Source organism: Anomaloglossus baeobatrachus, chromosome 3, assembly GCF_048569485.1.
Source record: "Anomaloglossus baeobatrachus isolate aAnoBae1 chromosome 3, aAnoBae1.hap1, whole genome shotgun sequence".
NCBI classification, from domain to species: Eukaryota; Metazoa; Chordata; class Amphibia; order Anura; family Aromobatidae; genus Anomaloglossus; species Anomaloglossus baeobatrachus.
In genome coordinates, this window is record NC_134355.1 from 426,743,794 (window position 1) to 426,765,487 (window position 21,694).

The window sequence follows — 21,694 nt, forward strand, 5'->3', positions numbered from 1 at the left end:
TGTTCTCATTGAGCTATACACACATCCGTGTTCTCATTGAGCTATACACACATCTGTGTTCTCATTGAGCTATACACACATCCGTGTTCTCATTGAGCTATACACACATCCGTGTTCTCATTGAGCTATACACACATCCGTGTTCTCATTGAGCTATACACACATCCGTGTTCTCATTGAGCTATACACACATCCATGTTCTCATTGAGCTATACACACATCCGTGTTCTCATTGAGCTATACACACATCCGTGTTCTCATTGAGCTATACGCACATCCGTGTTCTCATGGAGCTATACACACATCCGTGTTCTCATTGAGCTATACACACATATCCGTGTTCTCATTGAGCTATACACACATCCGTGTTCTCATTGAGCTATACACACATATCCGTGTTCTCATTGAGCTATACACACATCCGTGTTCTCATTGAGCTATACACACATCCGTGTTCTCATTGAGCTATACACACACATCCGTGTTCTCATTGAGCTATACACACATCCGTGTTCTCATTGAGCAAGACGCACATCCATGTTCTCATTGAGCTATACGCACATCCGTGTTCTCATTGAGCTATACACACATCAGTCTTCTCATTGAGCTATACGCACATCCGTCTTCTCATTGAGCTATACACACACATCCGTGTTCTCATTGAGCTATACGCACATCCGTGTTCTCATTGAGCTATACACACATCCGTGTTCTCATTGAGCTATACACACATCCGTGTTCTCATTGAGCTATACACACATCAATGTTCTCATTGAGCTATACACACATCCGTGTTCTCATTGAGCTATACACACATCCGTGTTCTCATGGAGTTATACACACATCCGTGTTCTCATTGAGCTATACACACATCAGTCCTATCATTGAGCTATACACACATCAGTGTTCTCATTGAGCTATACACACATCAGTGTTCTCATTGAGCTATACACACATATCCGTGTTCTCATTGAGCTATACACACATCCGTGTTCTCATTGAGCTATACACACATCAGTGTTCTCATGGAGCTATACACACATCAGTGTTCTCATGGAGCTATACACACATCAGTGTTCTCATGGAGCTATACACACATCAGTGTTCTCATGGAGCTATACACACATCAGTGTTCTCATGGAGCTATACACACATCCGTGTTCTCATTGAGCTATACACACATCAGTGTTCTCATTGAGCTATACACACATCAGTCTTCTCATTGAGCTATACACACATCAGTGTTCTCATTGAGCTATACACACATCAGTCCTATCATTGAGCTATACATACATCAGTGTTCTCATTGAGCTATACACACATCAGTGTTCTCATTGAGCTATATGCACATCCGTGTTCTCATTGAGCTATATGCATATCCGTGTTCTCATTGAGCTCTACACACATCAGTCTTCTCATTGAGCTATACACACATCAGTCTTCTCATTGAGCTATGCACACATCAGTCTTCTCATTGAGCTATACACACGAGTGTCTTCATAGAGCTATACACACATCAGTGTTCTCATTGAGCTATACACACATGAGTCTTCTCATTGAGCTATACACACATGAGTCTTCTCATTGAGCTATACACACATCAGTCCTATCATTGAGCTATACACACATCAGTCCTATCATTGAGCTATACACACATCAGTCCTATCATTGAGCTATACACACATCAGTCCTATCATTGAGCTATACACACATCAGTCTTCTCATTGAGCTATACACACATCAGTCTTCTCATTGAGCTATACACACATCAGTCTTCTCATTGAGCTATACACACATCAGTCTTATCATTGCACTATACACACATCAGTCTTATCATTGAGCTATACACACATCAGTGTTATCATTGAGCTATACACACATCAGTCTTCTCATTGAGCTATATATCTCCAACCTCTTTGAGCGCCTGGTCTACTCTCGTTTCACCCGCTACCTGTCCACTCACTCTCTTCTAGATCCTTTACAGTCTGGCTTCCGCTCTTTACACTCAACAGAAACTGCCCTGGTCAAAGTGACCAATGACCTATTGACAGCAAAACGTAACGGTGAGCACTCTCTGCTTATCCTTCTTGACCTCTCTGCCACCTTCGACACTGTTGACCACCATCTCCTTCTCTCTATGCTCCATTCTATCGGCCTAAAGGACACTGTTCTTTCCTGGTTCTCTTCTTATCTTTCTGGCCGTTCATTCAGTGTATCATTTGCTGGCTCCACATCTCCTCTTCCTCTCACTGTTGGGGTCCCTCAAGGTTTAGTCCTCGGCCCTCTTCTTTTCTCCCTCTACACTGCCCCAATTGGAATGGCCATCAGCAGATTTGGCTTTCAGTATCATCTTTATGCTGATGACACACAGCTATACACCTCATCCCCTAAGCTCACCCCCGCTGTACTACAGAACACAAGTGACTGCCTGACTGCAGTTTGCAATATCATGTCTGCTCTCTATCTGAAACTTAACCTTTCAAAAACTGAACTTCTTCTTTTTCCTCCGTCCTCCAACCTTCCTAAACCTGACATCTCCCTCTCTGTGTGTGACACCACAATAACTCCTAGGCAGCAAGCCCGCTGTCTGGGTGTTATACTTGACACTGATCTCTCCTTCACCTCCCACATACAATCTCTTGCCCGCTCTTGCCGCTTGCACCTCAAGATCATCTCTAGAATCCGCCCCTTTCTCACAATGGAAATTACAAAAACCCTCACTGTGGCCCTGATCCACTCTCGCCCTGACTACTGTAACTCTCTATTAATTGGTCTCCCCCTAACTAGACTCTCCTCTCTACAGTCCATCCTTAATGCAGCAGCAAGGGTCACCTACCTGGCTAACCGCTACTCTGATGCCTCTGCACTGTGCCAGTCATTGCACTGGCTGCCCATATATCATAGGATCCAATTCAAATTGCTTGTTCTCACCCACAAAGCTCTCCACAGTGCGGCACCCCCCTACATCTCCACCCTCCTCTCTGTCTATCACCCCACCCGTTCTCTACGCTCTGCAAACGACTTTCGACTAACATCCACACTAATTCGAACTTCCCACTCCCGGATCCAAGACTTCTTCCGAGCTGCACCAACCCTCTGGAATGCTCTACCCTGAGAAGTTAGGACAAATCATAACTTACTCAGCTTCAGGCGCACCCTAAAGACGCATCTTTTTAGGGTGGCCTATCACACTCCCTAATCAGATTCGTTTCACATAGTCCCTCTACAACTTCTCACAACATAACTCCACGTCAAACTCTATGGCACCCAAATGCATCTCAAGGCTCTGGCCAACTGGTCCAGGAAACCATCCCCCATTTCCGTGAGATGGCTGGATTGTCATTGTAAATAAGCACTTGTACCTTGCCCCCCCTTCTCCCCATATCTCATTGTAGATTGTAAGCTCTCACGAGCAGGGTTGTTTTTCTTTTTTTCCCCTCTAAATTTTGTATTTTCTATAACTGTTACTTGTTTTTATATTATCCTCCTGAATTGTAAAGCGCTGCGGAATATGTTGGCGCTATAGAAATAAAGATTATTATTATTATACACACATCAGTCTTCTCATTGAGCTATACACACATCACTCTTCTCATTGAGCTATACACACATCAGTCTTCTCATTGAGGTATACACACATCAGTCTTCTCATTAAGCTATACACACATCAGTCCTATCATTGAGCTATACACACATCAGTGTTATCATTGCGCTATACACACCAGTCTTATCATTGCGCTATACACACATCAGTCTTCTCATTAAGCTATACACACATCAGTGTTATCATTGCGCTATACACACCAGTCTTATCATTGAGCTATACACACATCAGTCTTCTCATTGAGGTATACACACATCAGTCCTATCATTGAGCTATACACACATCAGTGTTATCATTGCGCTATACACACCAGTCTTATCATTGCGCTATACACACATCAGTCTTCTCATTAAGCTATACACACATCAGTGTTATCATTGCGCTATACACACCAGTCTTATCATTGAGCTATACACACATCAGTCTTCTCATTGAGGTATACACACATCAGTCTTCTCATTAAGCTATACACACATCAGTCCTATCATTGAGCTATACACACATCAGTGTTATCATTGCGCTATACACACCAGTCTTATCATTGCGCTATACACACATCAGTCTTCTCATTAAGCTATACACACATCAGTGTTATCATTGCGCTATACACACCAGTCTTATCATTGAGCTATACACACATCGGTCCTATAAGGACTCTGTCAGCACACGATGACTGCTCACACCAAGTACAGGCGCTGGCTTCATCATGGTGGGGCCAGTCATTCCCTCCTGCTTGTTTTCTGTCATTCTCTACCCCCTCCTCTTCTGTGAGTGACAACTCTGGATTATTTGATCCAGAGAAGGGCTGAGCCTGATAGAAACTCATCGGATCTAATGAGGGTGGGAGAAGAGATATTTCTTCACTAGGGAAATCCGTAAAAATGCTCTTTTCCCCCATTGACTTCCATTATACTTGGGTCCTCAGGTTGTGCCCACCCAAGCACTGCTTGTTACAAGTACGGAGCATGGTAGAGCTCGCTCATCACTATTCTTTACATATGACTGCCTGACAGATATGTGTGACACAGCTTTCGTCAGTTTACACACAGGTCTTGGGAGCTGTATATCTTGAGTCTGCAGCCCGTAATGCAGCTTGAAGTATACCGTGGGCTCCATTTTATCTTATTCTCGGAGGACACCCTTTAAACACATCAGTATATTAACAATACCCAGAAATACAGGACACATCATTATGTTGTCAGGAACAGTGCCTTAATGTTTACAATAAGGCTGTGTGCACATGTGTCGCCCAGGGAAGGGGGTACTCGGTCCTGGGCAGTTGCAAACGGGAATGTCACTTCGGGTGGCCGTTGCCCGGTCCCGTGCCCTGGGGACACTTAATAAAAGGGGTATTTACGGGGATAATAGAGTTAATGTTCGTGACGCCACCTGCGGGTTGCGGTTATGAATAGAGAACCGCTGCTGCTCAACGTGGGTACTCCCTGGAATGGTGGTAGTGGCAGCTATGGTGGTAGGCCCGCCGCAGGTAGGGCTGGGCCTGGGAAATGTATAGTGTATAATGATGGGGACCACACCAGGTTAACTTTTAACAGTCTCTACTCACATGGACCCTCGGCTTGCTGGTTCCGGTCCCAGGAGTATCATTGCCAATGTAGTAACCCAGGTTGCTCTATCCCTGGCACTCTGTAGATTGAGTCCCCGTAGTGTGGAGCATTTGGGAACCCCGACTGTCCCTTTTCGGGGTACAGTCTTCTCCGTACGGCGGGTAATGTGGACCCTACGAGGAGGTAAGTATCTGAACCGCGATCCTAGTTTAGTGCTGATGCCCCCGGATTATTTGGTTCGATTAAGTCCGTGAAGGTGTCCTCACCGTGCAGGTATTTATCAAAGCGTTTGAAACTTGACATTTGACCTAGGGCCCTGTACCCCGTGCGTGCTCTGGTCCCAGCGGTATCTTGGTACCCATCCTGGCGACCACTCTCTTGTGCCCCCGGGGTCACCGTTACACGGACCCAGCTCAAGAACGTCCGCACACCTCTCCTGTGTTCTCCCAACTTCTCTGACTGCCACTGACTGACTGATCCCTCCCACCAGGCTGGCTATACCCAGAGACTCGTTCCCATGGCGACCATCCCCTTACATGGTTAACTCTTTATGCCCAGTGTGGAGAGGAGAACTAGGATTTTAGGTGTGTGTTGGTGGAATCGGCACTGCTACTCCAGGTCCCAGGGGGTAGGTCCTGCATCCTCTAGAGGATTTGAAAACAGAAAAAAGGGAGTTTTAAAGGATAAAATAGAGGCTTTTTTGAGTACAAAAATTAAAATCAATTCAGATTCATAGAAGTAGTAAATATTCCAATATCAATTTGAGTTTCTCCCCTTTCCTCTAATTTGCCATGCCACCATCAACATATTGGCTGGTGGACATAATCTATTTGATGTGCCTATCCATGTTCACTTTTTTATATACAGTCATATGAAAAAGTTTGGGCACCCCTATTAATGTTAATCATTTTTCTTTATAACAATTTGGGTTTTTGCAACAGCTATTTCAGTTTCATATATCTAATAACTGATGGACTGAGTAATATTTCTGGATTGAAATTAGGTTTATTGTACTAACAGAAAATGTGCAATCCGCAATAAAACAAAATTAGACCGGTGCAAAAGTATGGGCACCTCAACATAAAAGTGACATTAATATTTTGTAGATCCTCCTTTTGCAAAAATAACAGCCTCTAGTCGCTTCCTGTAGCTTTTAATGAGTTCCTGGATCCTGGATGAAGGTATATTTGACCATTCCTGTTTACAAAACAATTCCAGTTCAGTTAAGTTTGATGGTCGTCGAGCATGGACCGCACGCTTCAAATCATCCCACAGATTTTAAATGATATTCAGGTCTGGGGACTGGGATGGCCATTCCAGAACATTGTAATTATTCCTCTGCATGAATGCCTGAGTAGATTTGGAGCGGTGTTTTGGATCATTGTCTTGCTGAAATATCCATCCCCTGTGTAACTTCAACTTCGTCACTGATTCTTGCACATTATTGTCAAGAATCTGCTGATACTGAGTTGAATCCATGTGACCCTCAACTTTAATAAGATTCCCAGTGCTGGCATTGGCCACACAGCCCCAAAGCATGATGGAACCTCCACCAAATTTTACTGTGGGTAGCAAGTGCTTTTCTTGGAATGCCGTGTCTTTTTGCCTCCATGCATAACGCCTTTTTGTATGACCAAACAACTCAATCTTTGTTTCATCAGTCCACAGGACCTTCTTCCAAAATGTAACTGGCTTGTCCAAATGTGCTTTTGCATACCTCAGGTGACTCTGTTTGTTGGCGTGCTTGCAGAAACGGCTTCTTTCGCATCACTCTCCCATACAGCTTCTCCTTGTGCAACGTGCGCTGTATTGTTGACCGATGCACATTGACACCATCTGCAGCAAGATGAAGCTGCAGGTCTTTGGCGGTGATCTGTGGATTGTCCTTGACTGTTCTCACCATTCTTCTTCTCTGCCTTTCTGCTATTTTTCTTGGCCTGCCACTTCTGGGCTTAACAAGAACTGTACCTGTGTTCTTCCATTTCCTTACTATGTTCCTCACAGTGGAAACTGACAGTTTAAATCTCTGAGACAACTTTTTGTATCCTTCCCCTGAACAACTATGTTGAATAATCTTTGTTTTCAGATCATTTGAGAGTTGTTTTGAGGAGCCCATGATGCCACTCTTCATAGGAGATTCAAATAGGAGAACAACTTGCAAGTGGCCACCTTAAATGCCTTTTCTCATGATTGGATACACCTGCCTATGAAGTTCAAAGCTCAATGAGGTTACAAAACCAATTTAGTGCTTTAGTAAGTCAGTAAAAAGTAGTTAGGAGTGTTCAAATCAAGAAATTGATAAAGGTGCCCATACTTTTGCACTGGTCAAATTTTGTTTAAATGTGGATTGCACATTTTCTGTTAGTACAATAAACCTCATTTCAATCAAGAAATGTTACTGAGTCCATCAGTTATTAGATATATGAAACTGAAATAGCTGTTGCAAAAACCCAAACTGTTATAAAGAAAAAACGTGAACATTAATAGTGGTGCCCAAACTTTTTCATATGACTGTATATTTAGGAGGTGTCCCCTTTGTTTTTAACTATTTTTAATCTGTGTATTTTTTCTGCATATTCATATCTTTATTTCTCTATCTGGCAGTGCCCTTTATCCACATGGATTTGGAAATCTACTACTCCTTCCCGTTTCAACATATTAACATCTATCAAAGCAGATCATCTATGTGGATTATTATGTACTTTATAAACTTCTTATGTTCAGTCATGTATGTTATAATGTGTGACCCATTGTATTTTGGCTTACAGATTGTCCTGTATTATCTGCTGCACTTACCTTTTTATTCTTTTTCTCTGGTGATCCTGATCCTGTGTTGATCTGCATTGTATGTGCGCATGCCCGGCTGTATCTGCTTCCTCCCGCCCCCACTGCGGCGTCTCCTACGCCCCCTGAGCAGCCTCCTGGTTGCCTTGGTTGCCGGACGTCCATGTAGGCTTTGACGTGGGTGTGTGTGATGGGCGACGCAGCCACGCATGCACCGCAACAAACACAATGCATTGAGGGAAATGGCGGTCATGTGACCACATACACGCCCATAAAAGGGTCCTGTCAGTGTATTAAGTTATCATCCATGATTAAGCCAGCGTAATTGCGAAACGTACGTCGGATGTTCCTGGGGGCTCCAACCTAACTGCCTGCTTGTACCCACGCTGCTACCTCAGTATGGTAACATGTTTCACTGCTTTCTCCTCCTCCCATTGGGACTTATACTATAGCCATTGGGCTGGTCTGATAAATCGGAGGGCTGATCCTAGCAGAGTGATGTAATTCCAACGCTGGTTCAAGCCTGCCCACCCACCTCTTACTGCTGTCCTTTCATACCTATAGGTTCTATTGTAACACTTATTGAATATGAATTGATATTGGAATATTTACTACTTCTATGAATATGAATTGATCTTAATTTTTGTACTTAATAAAGCCTCTATTTAATCCTTTAAAACTCCCTTTTTTCTGTTTTCAAATGTTAGATGGAGTAGGCAGTGGGCCTGTGCTTTTACTTAATCGCATGGCCAAACCCACATTATAAAATGTGCCATAAGCTTTTTGTTTTGCTATCCTCTAGAGGATGCAGTTCCTTGTAGTGCCCTGAAGCTTTCAGGGGCGCTACACACACATTGCGTTTTTATTGCATTTTTTTATGCTCTTTTGAGTTCAGATTTGTCACAAAACTGCGAGTAAATCCTGATGCCAGAAAAGTCAATGAGAATCCTGAAGTCTAGTGCACACATTAAATACTTTCTCCTTGAAGATTTGGTGCAGAAAATAATCTGTAGCATGTCAATTCATTCAGCGTTTTTGTCACCCATTGACTTAAATTTGAAACACACAGGTAGAAACTCTGCAAAAAACACAATTTTCCGCTGCATTTTTTCTTGCCAAGAGATGCAGAAATGGTGCAGAAATTTCTGGAACCAAATACTCATGTGTGCACATAGCCTTAAAGGAAACCTGTCAGCAGAAATTTTGCAATAAACCTAAAAGATTCCCCTTCTGCAGCTCCTGGGCTGCATTCTAGCAAGGTTCCTGTTGTTATTGTGCCCCCTTTGAGACCAAAATAAAGACTTAATAAAGTCTTACCTTTTTGTATGCAAATCTTTTTTTATTTACACAGGGGCGGGCTCTCTTGCGTCCGTTAGTCGCCCTCCTGCCGCTTTACGTCGTCCCCCATCGCTCATTTCCATAACTGAGGACGCCGCCCAGTGCTCCCGAGGTCTCGCGCATGCGCCATGCCACTCTCGCGGGATCAGGATCTGCCTCAAATAAAGCAACATTCACTTTCTAAATTCCACCAGTTTTTCAAAACCTCGTAAGAAAAAAAAAATAACCAAAAAAACCCCTCCTCATATGACCAGCAAAGCAGATTTCCCATAGAAATGAATAAACAGAGTTTTGTAACAATATTTGTGAAGAATTTTGGAAAGGACGTCCTACAAAAACTCCATGTGAACATAGGTTTATACAGAAACAGTACCTCACCACAAGGAGCTGCCCCATCAGGCCTGCTTCCACATAGGGGGCTTGAAGGCCTGTCCCCTACTGGTCCCTTCACGCCTTCTCAGCAGCAGAGATCCACTCACATTGATCCCACAGATGTGACATTTTTGCCACAGCTAGTACAGCTCTCATGTTTGCCTTGCAGTAACCCCTCTCATTCCTACAGTACTTGGGTTTTCAGTCAGATTTTTTTTGTGGCACTTCCTTCAACAGTCAACACTCACTCTCACAGGTGACAAGTTTTCTACATCTGGGACACAGAGTAGTGACATAGGCTGAGGCGTCACACTATAATATGCATGTTGGTGGTTTTGTTGAGGTGCATCACACCTCCCGCTGATGACACCTGGTGGTGTGAAAAACAGCACCTTACAGACTCGGCACACCTCAATGTTCAGTCTTTTCCACACATGTGCATCCCACTTGTCTGAGTCACATGCCCACTTAGGGCTGTTTCACACATCCGGCTTTGGCGCACTCCAGTACAGTGTATACAATACAATGGCAGTGCGACAAGTTCCGGTCACATGCTGTCATGTGACCTGAGCATGTGACCTGGACGTTGTCATTGTACAGTATCACACTGTACTGGAGTGCACTGAATCCGATGAAAAGCCGGATGTGTGAAACTAGCCTTAGCTGCTTATGCCCAAGAACTGATCAGTAGTGGTGGTAGTCGTTAATGTCCAGAGGTCCGTCATTGTAGATGCACCCTTACTCAAACAGATTGGGAGGCTCTAATTAGCATGAGGTGGTTTCACCCCTTAAGGACGGAGCCAATTTTGACCTTAATGACCAGCCAAATGTTAGCAGCAGCATCATCGGCAGTGACACGCATACCTGTGTCCTTTGCACCACCTCAGAATGCTGGGCATAGGTTCAGTGCACATAATCAGAAGTCCTCGGCAATTCCGGTCTTGTGCGCTACACCAGTTTGAAGCCAAAATGCGTACACCCGGCTTCATAGTGCGCATGACCGGAAATCCAGGGATCATGCGTACTGAGCCGAAATCCAGACCAGGAAGAATATTAGCCGTGCTCTCCTTAGCATGCAGTCATTTTCAAAAACATATATATATACACACACAAGCACGCACGCACACACACATATTATGCTCACCTTACCTTCCATTCCATCACCGGTCTCGTGGTTCTTGTAGTTCGCCAGTACAGGATGTGTATCGGGTAACTATCGCGACGATGGAGGAACGTCCGCTGTCAGCCGCTACTCAAAGGCAGCACACTGGCCAATCAGACAGAGGCAAGAGGCTCCTGCATTTGACGTCAGCGCTCTGGCAGCGGAAGTTCCTCTATCGTCGCGATGGTTACCCGATACACATCCTGTACTGGCGAACTACAAGAACCGGGAGGCCGGCAATGGAACGGAAGGTAAGGTGAGCATAATATGTGTGTGCATGTTTGTGTGTGTTTGTGCATAAGTGGAATGGCACAATAGGGGACCAGGATGGGACATTGAACAAGTTGTGGAACGAATTGTCTGAGCTTGCATTATTTCCTATAGGAAATTTTTCTTTGCTAGACAAGTAGCTTGGTTTACAAGCACACTCCCAGAACGGATTATGCTCGTAAACCAAGGTTCCACTGTGTATATATATATATATATATATACATATATATATATATACATATATATATATATATATATATATATATATATATACACTACAAACCAAACGTTTGGACACACCTTCTCATTCAAACAGTTTTCTTTATTTTCATGTCTCTGAAAATTGTAGATTCACATTGAAGGCATCAAAACTATGACATAACACATGTGGAATGAAATACTTAAAAAGTGTGAAGCAACTGAAAATATGTCTTATATTCTAGGTTCTTCAAAGTAGCCACCTTTTGCTGTGATTACGGCTTTGCACACTCTTGGCATTCTCTTGATGAGCTTCAAGAGGTAGTCACCGGAAATGGTCTTCACTTCACAGGTGTGCCCTGTCAGGTTTAATAAGTGGGATTTCTTGCCTTATAAATGGGGTTCAGACCATCAGTTGTGTTGTGCAGTAGTAAGGTGGATACACAGCTGATAGTCCTACTGAATAGAATGTTTGAATTTGTATTATGGCAATAGAAAAGCAGCTAAGTAAAGAAAAATGAGTGGCCATCATTACTTTAAGAAATGAAGGTCAGTCAGTCCGAAAAATTGGGAAAACTTTGAAAGTGTCCCCAAGTGCAGTGGCAAAAACCATCAAACGCTACAAAGAAACTGGCTCACATGAGGACCACCCCAGGAAAGGAAGACCAAGAGTCACCTTTGCTGTGGAGGATACGTTTATCTGAGTCACCAGCCTCAGAAATCGCAGGTTAAGAGCAGCTCAGATTAGAGACCAGGTCAATGTCACACAGAGTTCTAGCAGCAGACACATTTATAGAACAACTATTAAGAGGAGACTTTGTGCAGCAGGCCTTCATGGTAAAATAGCTGCTAGGAAACCACTGCTAAGTACAGACAACAAGCAGAAGAGACTTGTTTGGGCTAAAGAACAGAAGGAATGGACATTAGACTAGTGGAAATCTGTACTTTGGTCTGATGACTCCAAATTTGAGATCTTTGGATCCAACCACCGTGTCTTTGTGCGACGCAGAAAAGGTGAACGGATGGACTCTACATGCCTGGTTCCCACCGTGAAGCATGGAGGAGGAGGTGTTATGGTGTGGGGGTTCTTTGCTGGTGACACTGTTGGGGATTTATTTGAAAATGAAGGCATACTGAACCAGCATGGCTACCACAGCATCTTGCAGCGGCATGCTATTCCATCCGGTTTGCATTTAGTTGGACCATCATTTATTTTTCAACAAGACAATGAACCCAAACACACCTCCAGGCTATGTAAGGGTTATTTTACTAAGAAGGAGAGTGATTGGGTGCTACGCCAGGTGACCTGGCCTCCACAGTCACCAGACCTGAACCCAATCGAGATGGTTTGGAGTGAGCTGGACCTCAGAATGAAGGCAAAAGGGCCAACAAGTGCTAAGCATCTCTGGGAACTCCTTCAAGACTGTTGGAAGACCATTTCTGGTGACTACCTCTTGAAGCTCATCAAGAGAATGCCAAGAGTGTGCAAAGCAGTAATCAAAGCAAAAGGTGGCTACTTTGAAGACCCTAGAATATAAGACATATTTTCAGTTGTTTCACACTTTTTTGTTAAGTATTTAATTCCACATGTGTTAAGTCATAGTTTTGATGCCTTCAATGTGAATCTACAATTTTCAGGGTCATGAAAATAAAGAAAACTCTTTGAATGAGAAGGTGTGTCCAAACTTTTGGTCTGTACTGTATATATATATATTTATTTTTTTTATTTAATTTTTTTTCTGTTACCCTCCGAAATCATGTGCTTAACTGTAAAATATCCCTTTTATTCTGAGGGCTGGCTTAGCACCTCACCTTTTGAAAGCCTACTTTGCCATAGGACGTGCTTACATGCTAAGGGGGCCGACTAGCCAAGGAAACTAACGCCATTGCGACTAGTCACTGGCCTCATTAGCATATTATAAAGGATCTTTATAAATACTTTTTCTAAAGATCACTTTATCTATTCTACTATAAGCTGGGACAGTTAGTCAGGGATTAGCAGTATGCACTCAGAACTGCTCGTGGTTCTGTGTGCATATTGCACCTGACGGGTTCCCTTTAAACCAGAGCATTATGTCACAAAAAAATAGTTAATAAATTACATTTCCCACATGCCTACTTTACATCAGCGTAATTTTTTAAACAAAATGTTTTGGCATTAGGAAGTTAGAAGGGTTCAAAGTTCATCAGCAATTTCTAATTTGTCAGAAGACTGACACTAAGTATACAAAAAAAATGTTAGCTCCTCCCTATCAGTGTACACCCCGAGCCTTGCACTGGAAATCCCCAAAGACGCCTACATTAGTTGAACTATATAACCGAATTAATCTCCAATGCCAATACGAGTTCTGTCTGGCTCACTCCATCCGCGCCAAAAACAAAATACTTCAGATTTGGAACACGTGGCTAAACTCTGTATATGCATTCCCTGTCAGGCATCTGTTTCCAGGGTAAACTGTTGATAATTAAAAACGGGTCAAATAGGGTCAAAGAGTGTGTTACGCAGGGAGTTCACCCATACCACATGTCAATATTCAAGGTGTTTAAATCTCTGTTGTTGTTACTGCTCGGGCTACCCCGAAACGCCATCCAATTCCCTCCCTCCCCCCTCCCCCTCCCTGGTTGCTTCCTTGCAACCATCCATGGTTCTCCCCATCTCCCCCACCTCTCTCTCCCCTCCCTTTTCTTATCTTCCTTTCTTACTCTCTGGTTCTGGTTGTTTGGATCCCTCATTTTGAGGATTAAAGAGTAAATTGGTAGGTTGACTCTATACGTATTGGGTATTGATTAACCTAAAAAAGTTGCAACTTGCATCAGACATGATTGGTGGTGGTGTGACAGGAAATGTGAATCATAATCAAAGAGGATACTACCACATGTTACAGCGTTGTCCTCTTTGTGTATTATTGCCAATGATACCTGCATTTCTCCTTTTTTTAATGTAACTTCCCACAATAAAAATTGATTGGATTAAAAAAAAAAAAAAAAAAAAGTGTACACCCCGAGCCGGAGGCGGCAGGGTGTACACTGAGCGGCACGGTGGCTCAGTGGTTAGCACTGCAGCCTTGCAGCGCTGGGGTCCTGGGTTCTAGTCCCACTCAGGACAACACCTGCAAGGAGTTTGTATGTTCTCCCTGTGTTTGCGTGGGTTTCCTCTGGGTACTCTGGTTTCCTCCCACACTCCAAAAAGCATACTGATAGGGAATTTAGATTGTGAGCCCCAATGGGGACAGTGTTGCCAATGTATGTAAAGCGCTGTGGAATTAATAGCGCTATATAAGTGAATAAATATTATTATATTATATTATTATCTATGCCAGTTTTTTTACTAAAGCGGGCTTTACACACTGCGATGTGGGTCCCGATATCGCTAGTGTGGGTACCTGCCCCCATCTGTTGTGCGACACGGGCAAATCGCTGCCCGTGCCGCACAACATCGCCCAGACCCGTCACACATACTTACCTGCCCAGCGACGTCGCTGTGACCGGCGAACCGCCTCCTTTCTAAGGGGGTGGTCCGTGCGGCGTCACAGCGACGTCACTGAGCGGCCACCCAATAGCAGCAGAGGGGCGGAGCTGAGCGGGACATAACATCCCGCCCACCTCCTTCTTTCCGCATAGCGGCCGGGAGGCAGGTAAGGAGAGCTTCCTCGTTCCTGCGGTGTCACACGGAGCAATGTGTGCTGCCGCATGAACGAGGAACAACCTCGTTACTGCTGCAGTAACGATTTTTGAGAATGGACCCCCATGTCACCGATGAGCGATTTTGCAAGTTTTTGCAACGATGCAAAATCGCTCATCGGTGTCACACGCAACGGCATCGCTAATGCGGCCGGATGTGCGTCACCAATTCCGTGACCCCAACGAGTTCGCATTAGCGATGTCGTAGCGTGTAAAGCCCCCTTTAGTGTCATAGGAGGCTGATGTGGGCTCTCACGGCCCCCTCAGCCACTTTTGTCTTTTCATCGGCGCACTCATCGCTCTCACTATTGTTTTTTTGTTTACTGCAGGGATTCGTCTACCCATGGATACCCAGCTCCCCCAGGGGTTCCCTGGGTGTAGAACAGGCACATCATCGAGAGCCCCCTCCCCTGCTCCATCCTCTTCGGATACCGACCCAGTGATGCACAGGTTTGAGTCCTCTGCTCCATCCCCTAAGGGTACCGTCCCAGGGATGCACAGGGTTGAGTCCACATGGGCCCCCTCACCTGCTCCATCCCCTCTGGGTACCGTCCCAGGGATGCACAGGTTCAAGGCAGCATGGGCTTCCCAGGCGTCCCCTCAGCAGCGTGGGTTCATGGATCCTCAATCAGGCCTCCCTGTGTGCCTTCGGGACACTGTCCCAGGGGCACCCAGAGCGCATCAGGTTGGATGCGTAGGCAGCTCAGTGTACCCCACCGGCTATCCCCCAGGGGAGTCTAGAGCCTACCTGACCCAGGCGGAGTGGCGATGTCAGGAGGTGGAGGTCTGGAGGGTATACAGCACTGGGGTCAGGGGACAGTCAGTTCTGGGAGGATATACAGCACTGAGGTCGGGGACAGTCAGTTCTGGATGGGTATACAGCACTACGGTCAGGGGACACACAGGTCTGGAGGGTATACAGCTCTAGAGGGGGGTATAGAGCACTGAAGTGGGGGGGACAAACAACTCTGGGGGTAAACAGAACTGGGGTGGGGGGACACACTGCTCTGGGGGGGTATACCACACTGGCGTAGGGGTAGATAAAGCTCTAGGGCTTATATAGTACCGGGGTGGTGGGACATACAGTTGTGGGGTGTCAGTCAGTTCTGGGTGGATATACAGCACTGGGGTCAAGGGACACACAGATTTGGAGGTTATACAGCACTGGGGTCAGAGGACAGTCAATTCTAGGTGGGTATACAGCACTGAGATCAGGGGACACACAGGTATGGAGGGATACAGCACTGGGGTCAGGGGACAGTCAATTCTGGGTGGGTAAACAGCACTGGGGTCAGGTGACAGTCAGTTCTGGGGGGTATACAGCACTGGGGTCAGAGGATACACAGGTCTGGAGGTTATACAGCACTGGGGTCAGGGGACACACAGGTCTGGAGGGTATACACCACTGGGGTCAGGGGACAGTCAGTTCTGGGGGGGGGGGTATACAGCACTGGGGTCAGGGGACAGTCAGTTCTGGATGGGTATACAGCACTGGGGTCACGGGACAGTCAGTTCTGGGTGGGGATACAGCACTTGGTTCAGGGGGCGCACAGGTCTGGATGGTATACAGCACTGGGGGTCAGGGGACAGGAAAGTGCGGCTGCCGCCCAAGCACTACGGTCCCCGGAACTCAGCCCAGGGGCCGCAAAATACATCACCGCCCCTGCCAACGGCGAGTTGGCCCCCCTGGTGGTCCAGGGCCCCAGCACTTGCTCGAGTATGCTGGGTACTGAAGCCGGCCCTGAACATCAAAAAGTGGACCCCCCCAGTTTGTTACTCACTTTCGCATGAGCATGATGATACCCCACATGTAGTCAGAAAGTTCTGTTTGGACAAATGTGAGGGCTCGGAAGGGAGGGAGCAATCTTGGAGTTTTGGAAAGCAAATTTGGCTCTATTTGGAATAGATTGTCATATTTGCAGAGCCTTTATGGTTCACGAACAACAGAAAAACTACATGAATTTCTTTTTTGTAAAGTATACCCTGTAATGTATTTATCTACGGAGGTAGTGAGTAGTTTGATACCATTTGTTATGCAGTGGATGCAATACATGCATGTGCCTATAATAGATGGTGCACTGTTTGGTCTTGAGGGTAACGTAATGGAATTCCAGGACCAATTCGAGGCTTAGAGACATTGAGTTTCCAAACAAGAAAATCCTTCCAGGAATTATTACTCAAAGTTTGGCATGCCCCTAAACACTTATTTGCTGATTATAAAACTTGGTCTTACTAACAAAACTGTTATCCCACAATTGCATATATTGTAGAAAGAAGAATAAACTATACTGGAGTGAAGGGCAAAATGGTCAAAATGTAGAGGAAAATGCAGCCAACTATGTGGCAAATTTGAGTTTGTTCCAAAGATGAAAGAACACCATCAGGGCGAAAATGAAAGGTTTATCTTTCAAAGATACTGGTCGTACCACGTCTTCTTAGCTCCATCAATCCCTATATGAAGGAGGATTTTGCCAAGCAACGTGGTACACCATATCAGATATCTGCCTGCCAAGATAGGAACTGTGCACAGACCAACCAATCTCCTACAGAATTCTGTAAGTATTGTCCTATACAGGAGGTTCGGCAAGAGCCATGCACCATAGTGTATGAATATGGAACAGCCTCATTGTTAGAGATTCTCCACTAAAATGATAATGTCAGTATCACTAATATAAATATACTAGAAGGTGGCCCGATTCTACGCATCGGGTATTCTAGAATTTACGTATTGTGTAGTTAATGTATGATTTTTGTTATATATATAGATGTTGTTGTGTGTAGTTGCCAAGTGTTTGTGTAGGGCGCTGTACATGTTCTGGGTATTGTCTGGGTGTGGCGGGGGGTGAGAGCGGTGTTGTTTGTGTGTTGCGTTGTGTGTGTTGCGTTGTTTGTGGAGCGCTGTGTGTGTGTGTTGCGCGGTTTGTGTGGGTGTGGGGTGTGTGTGTGTTTTGGTGGGAGGTATGTTTTGTGCAATGTGTGTGTTGTGCGGCATGTGCGTATATTTGTGTGTGCCGCGATGTTTGTGTGTTGGGTGTCTGTGTAGGGTGGTGTTTGTGGTTCCCAGTGTGTGTGTGGTGTGATGTGCAGTGCATGTGTGGCGGTGTGTGTGTGTTTTGGGGGGAGGTGTGCACCCCCCATCGTGCTCCATCCCCCATGCTGTGCACCCCCCATCGTGCTCCATTCCCCATGCTGCGCACCCCCCATCATGCTCCATCCCCCATGCTGCGCACCCCCCATCGTGCTCCATCCCCCATGCTGCGCACCCCCCATCGTGCTCCATCCCCCATGCTGCGCACCCCAATCGTGCTCCATCCCCCATGCTGCGCACTCCCCATCGTGCTCCATCCCCCATGCTGCGCACTCCCCATCGTGCTCCATCCCTCATGCTGCGCACCCCCCATCGTGCTCCATCCCCTATGCTGCTCACCCCCCATCGTGCTCCATCCCCCATGCTGCGCACCCCCCATCGTGCTCCATACCCCATGCTGCGCACTCCCCATCGTGCTCCATCCCCCATGCTGCGCACTCCCCATCGTGCTCCATCCCCCATGCTACGCACCCCCCATCGTGCTACATCCCCCATGCTGCGCACTCCCCATCGTGCTACATCCCCCATGCTGCGCACTCCCCATCGTGCTCCATCCCCCATGCTATAATAGTTCTCCTATTATACTCAGAGAGGAGTATAATAGGAGGACTATAATAGGAGGAGTAGTCCTGGGGGGAGAAGAGTATAATGCCGGCTCCCTGCACATGTGTACCGGGAGCCGGTGTACGCTGGTAACTATGATACACATCGGGTAACTAAGGGACCTTACTAACCCAATGTGTATAACGGTTACCAGCGTTCACCGGCTCCGTCACGATCCCAGCATCGCAAGGGTATGTGTGGCGCTGCTGGGATCGTGACGGAGCCGGTGTACACTGGTAACTATGATACACATCGGGTAACTAAGGGACCTTACTAACCCAATGTGTATAACGGTTACCAGCGTTCACCGACTCCGTCACGATCCCAACAGCGCAAGGTTATGTCTGATGATGCGTGCGGAGGGCCGGGGCGAGCGGCCAATCCGTGCGGGGGGCGGGGCCAGGCCAAGGCGCGCGACCAATCCGTGGGGGGGGGGGGGCAGGCCGAGCCAGCGGTCAATCAGACGGTTGTCACCGTAAGGACACAATTTTGGAGCAAGACAAACAGACAGACAGACAGAATAAGGCAATTATATTTATAGATAAGTAATATAAATGCAAAGAAAAGTTTTGTGTAGTAAGACATAGTCAAACGAAGATAAATGGTTAAAAAAAAAAAAAAGTTTGTGAGTAATCAAGTCCTGGAAAGTTGTCAAATGATCATACTTTTCAAGAACATTTGTGGGATCCACATTCTGGACTATGCAGACGTGGACCAGAATTTGTCTGAATAATAGTTTGGTGTGTGAGTGATCAAGTCCTATAATTAATTGTGAAATGAAGTAAAATGTGTTTAACTGATGAAAATATTTTCTTTATTACTAGTCCAATAAAAATTACTATACTGGGGCCCACTAAACAAAAAATATAAAAGTAAATTATTTGAAGAAAGAAAAAAAAAAAGCAGCTACCACGCAATTAGTAATTGTGGGATGTGTGGTAGGTTTCAAAACAGTGGGAGATACAAAAGCTGGGAGGATCACATGGGGCAGTTGTACCTAGAACTGCTCCTTCTGCCGTACTTTCTACAAGCACATCTTTTTTGGGGATACCTTGTGGTGGGAGTGAAAGAGATGGGGAGAATGAAATGCACTCAGTCTCCGCCCATCCTCTGATTTAAAGGCTGCCTTCTGTGCCATCGAGTTAAAAAGGAGACTCGATAATTTTCTTCTGATATAGGAGGAAAGCGAGTGGTCCTTGTGACTTTTTATAAAGTTGAAAAGGATTGAGGAAAATTGACCCAGCACTGAAAATCCATAAACTTAAAATTCAAAAAACTTTATTGGACATCTAAAATCTTCAAAGGGATCTATAAGGTGAAAAGACACGCATAAGACCACCTTACGCGTTTTGGACGTAGAATAAAAACAAGTCCTTAATCATATCTATCTTACATCCCACTTTTTATAAAGGACGAAGCTGTTGTAGGTATCAATCTGGATGAGATACATTGCTACCTTATTGTACTCTGCGTGACCAGAGAAGGCTGAAGCACCTGGTCCGACAGGTGAACGCCACCCATGAACTTATTATGGTCCATTAGGCAGAGCGGTTTCTGCTTGTCCTTGATGGTGCCCGTCTTTGACTGTAATAATGGTGTCCGCATGCAGGGTGGACAGCATGGATACTTCCTTGAGGTCATTCCACTGCACTGCAACAAGATGGTGACTTGGCAGTGAGTATGACGCACCCTTCTCCAAACGTCTGGACACCAACTGTGATGGTAAACCAACAGTTTTTTTCTAATTGTCCCACAGGTCCCTGTATTTACATCGTAGAGTGATTTATATAGGGGGATACTAGTGTAATAATTATCAGTGCACACGTGGTAAAGTACTCAAGAAATGGGGTCATTAACTCCCAGATAATTTTACCATAAATGAGAAAGGTACCTGCTTCTGCTTTCACACATTTTACGTAATTTTATTCCATATTTGACGTGCTTGGAGGGGATGAAGTGGCAGAATGACAGATGGCCCTTGAAACTCATCAAGGACTTGTCTACAGAAACATTTTGGTCAGGGATAAAGGAATTTAGGAAGGAATCTTTTAGAAGGGAAATTAGAGGTCTCAATTTGTTAAGGTGGTCATAGTTTGTGTCATTTCTTGGAGGGTGGCTTGGGAATTGTCGCTAAAATGGAGGAATCGTTAAAGAGTCTCATATTGGGATCAAGTCATGACGGCTGCAAATAAAGGGGTGCTGTGGATGGTTTTTGTTGTCCAGTAGGAGTAAGTTTTTTGACTAACCCCATGTTTAGGGTAATGTCCAAAAAGGTCAGGGACAATTGTGGGTATCCAGGGCATAGGAATGGCTGGAGGTGGGATTTTGGGATATACTGTTTGTTGAGGGACGTGTAAATTGGTTTATGGGTAATTAATTGGAGAATGTCTGGGGTAATATAAATTTGGAAAAATCTCAGGGGGTGAAATCTGTGAAAAGGGGAAGAATTTAAGGGGAAAAAGATGGGTCAGGATACAACAGTGGGTGGGAAAGAGCACTAGTTGGGCCTGCCTCTGACGTTTCAACAGTGACGACCGACTCCACTGCCATCGGGCTGTGGGATCCAGTGGAGGAAGCCAAATAGTCACTGTCTGAAAGCGGCTCCATATCAGAGACTGAATTGCTGGAGGCAAGCTGCGTGTACACCTGCTCAGCACTGAATATTCTCTGCGCCATTATTTTTATGTCCCTATATACCGTATTTTTCGCTTTATAAGACACACTTTTGTTCCCCCGAATTTTGGGGGAAAGTAGGGGGTGCGTCTTATAAAACGAATATACGGATTATATACTGCAGGGTCCAGGGGAGGTGGGGGCCTCTCTGGACGGTGCTGGGGGGGGGCTGGTGGAGGCTGGTGAAGCTGCGGGAGGGAGCCTTTGATCTCCTGCTCCCGCTCATATAATATGCACAGCCGTTGTCCATCACTGTGGTGCTGAAACCGCACCGCGGCGATGGGCTGGGGAAGCTGCGCATATTATATCTGCCTGTGCTCCCTTTGATCGCACATGCACCCCTGTGTTAGATATGA

General features: G+C 45.5%; 1 protein-coding gene across 1 annotated transcript in view; it reads right to left on the reverse strand.

Moving 5' to 3' along the window:
- The window catches only part of DVL3 (dishevelled segment polarity protein 3), a 153,476-nt gene extending 132,135 nt beyond the window's left edge, over positions 1-21,341 (reverse strand). The window contains 1 exon segment of the mRNA XM_075341512.1: positions 21,184-21,341. Within this exon segment, the coding sequence (XP_075197627.1) occupies positions 21,184-21,341 (158 nt within the window).
- Between the last annotated feature and the right edge of the window lie 353 nt (positions 21,342-21,694).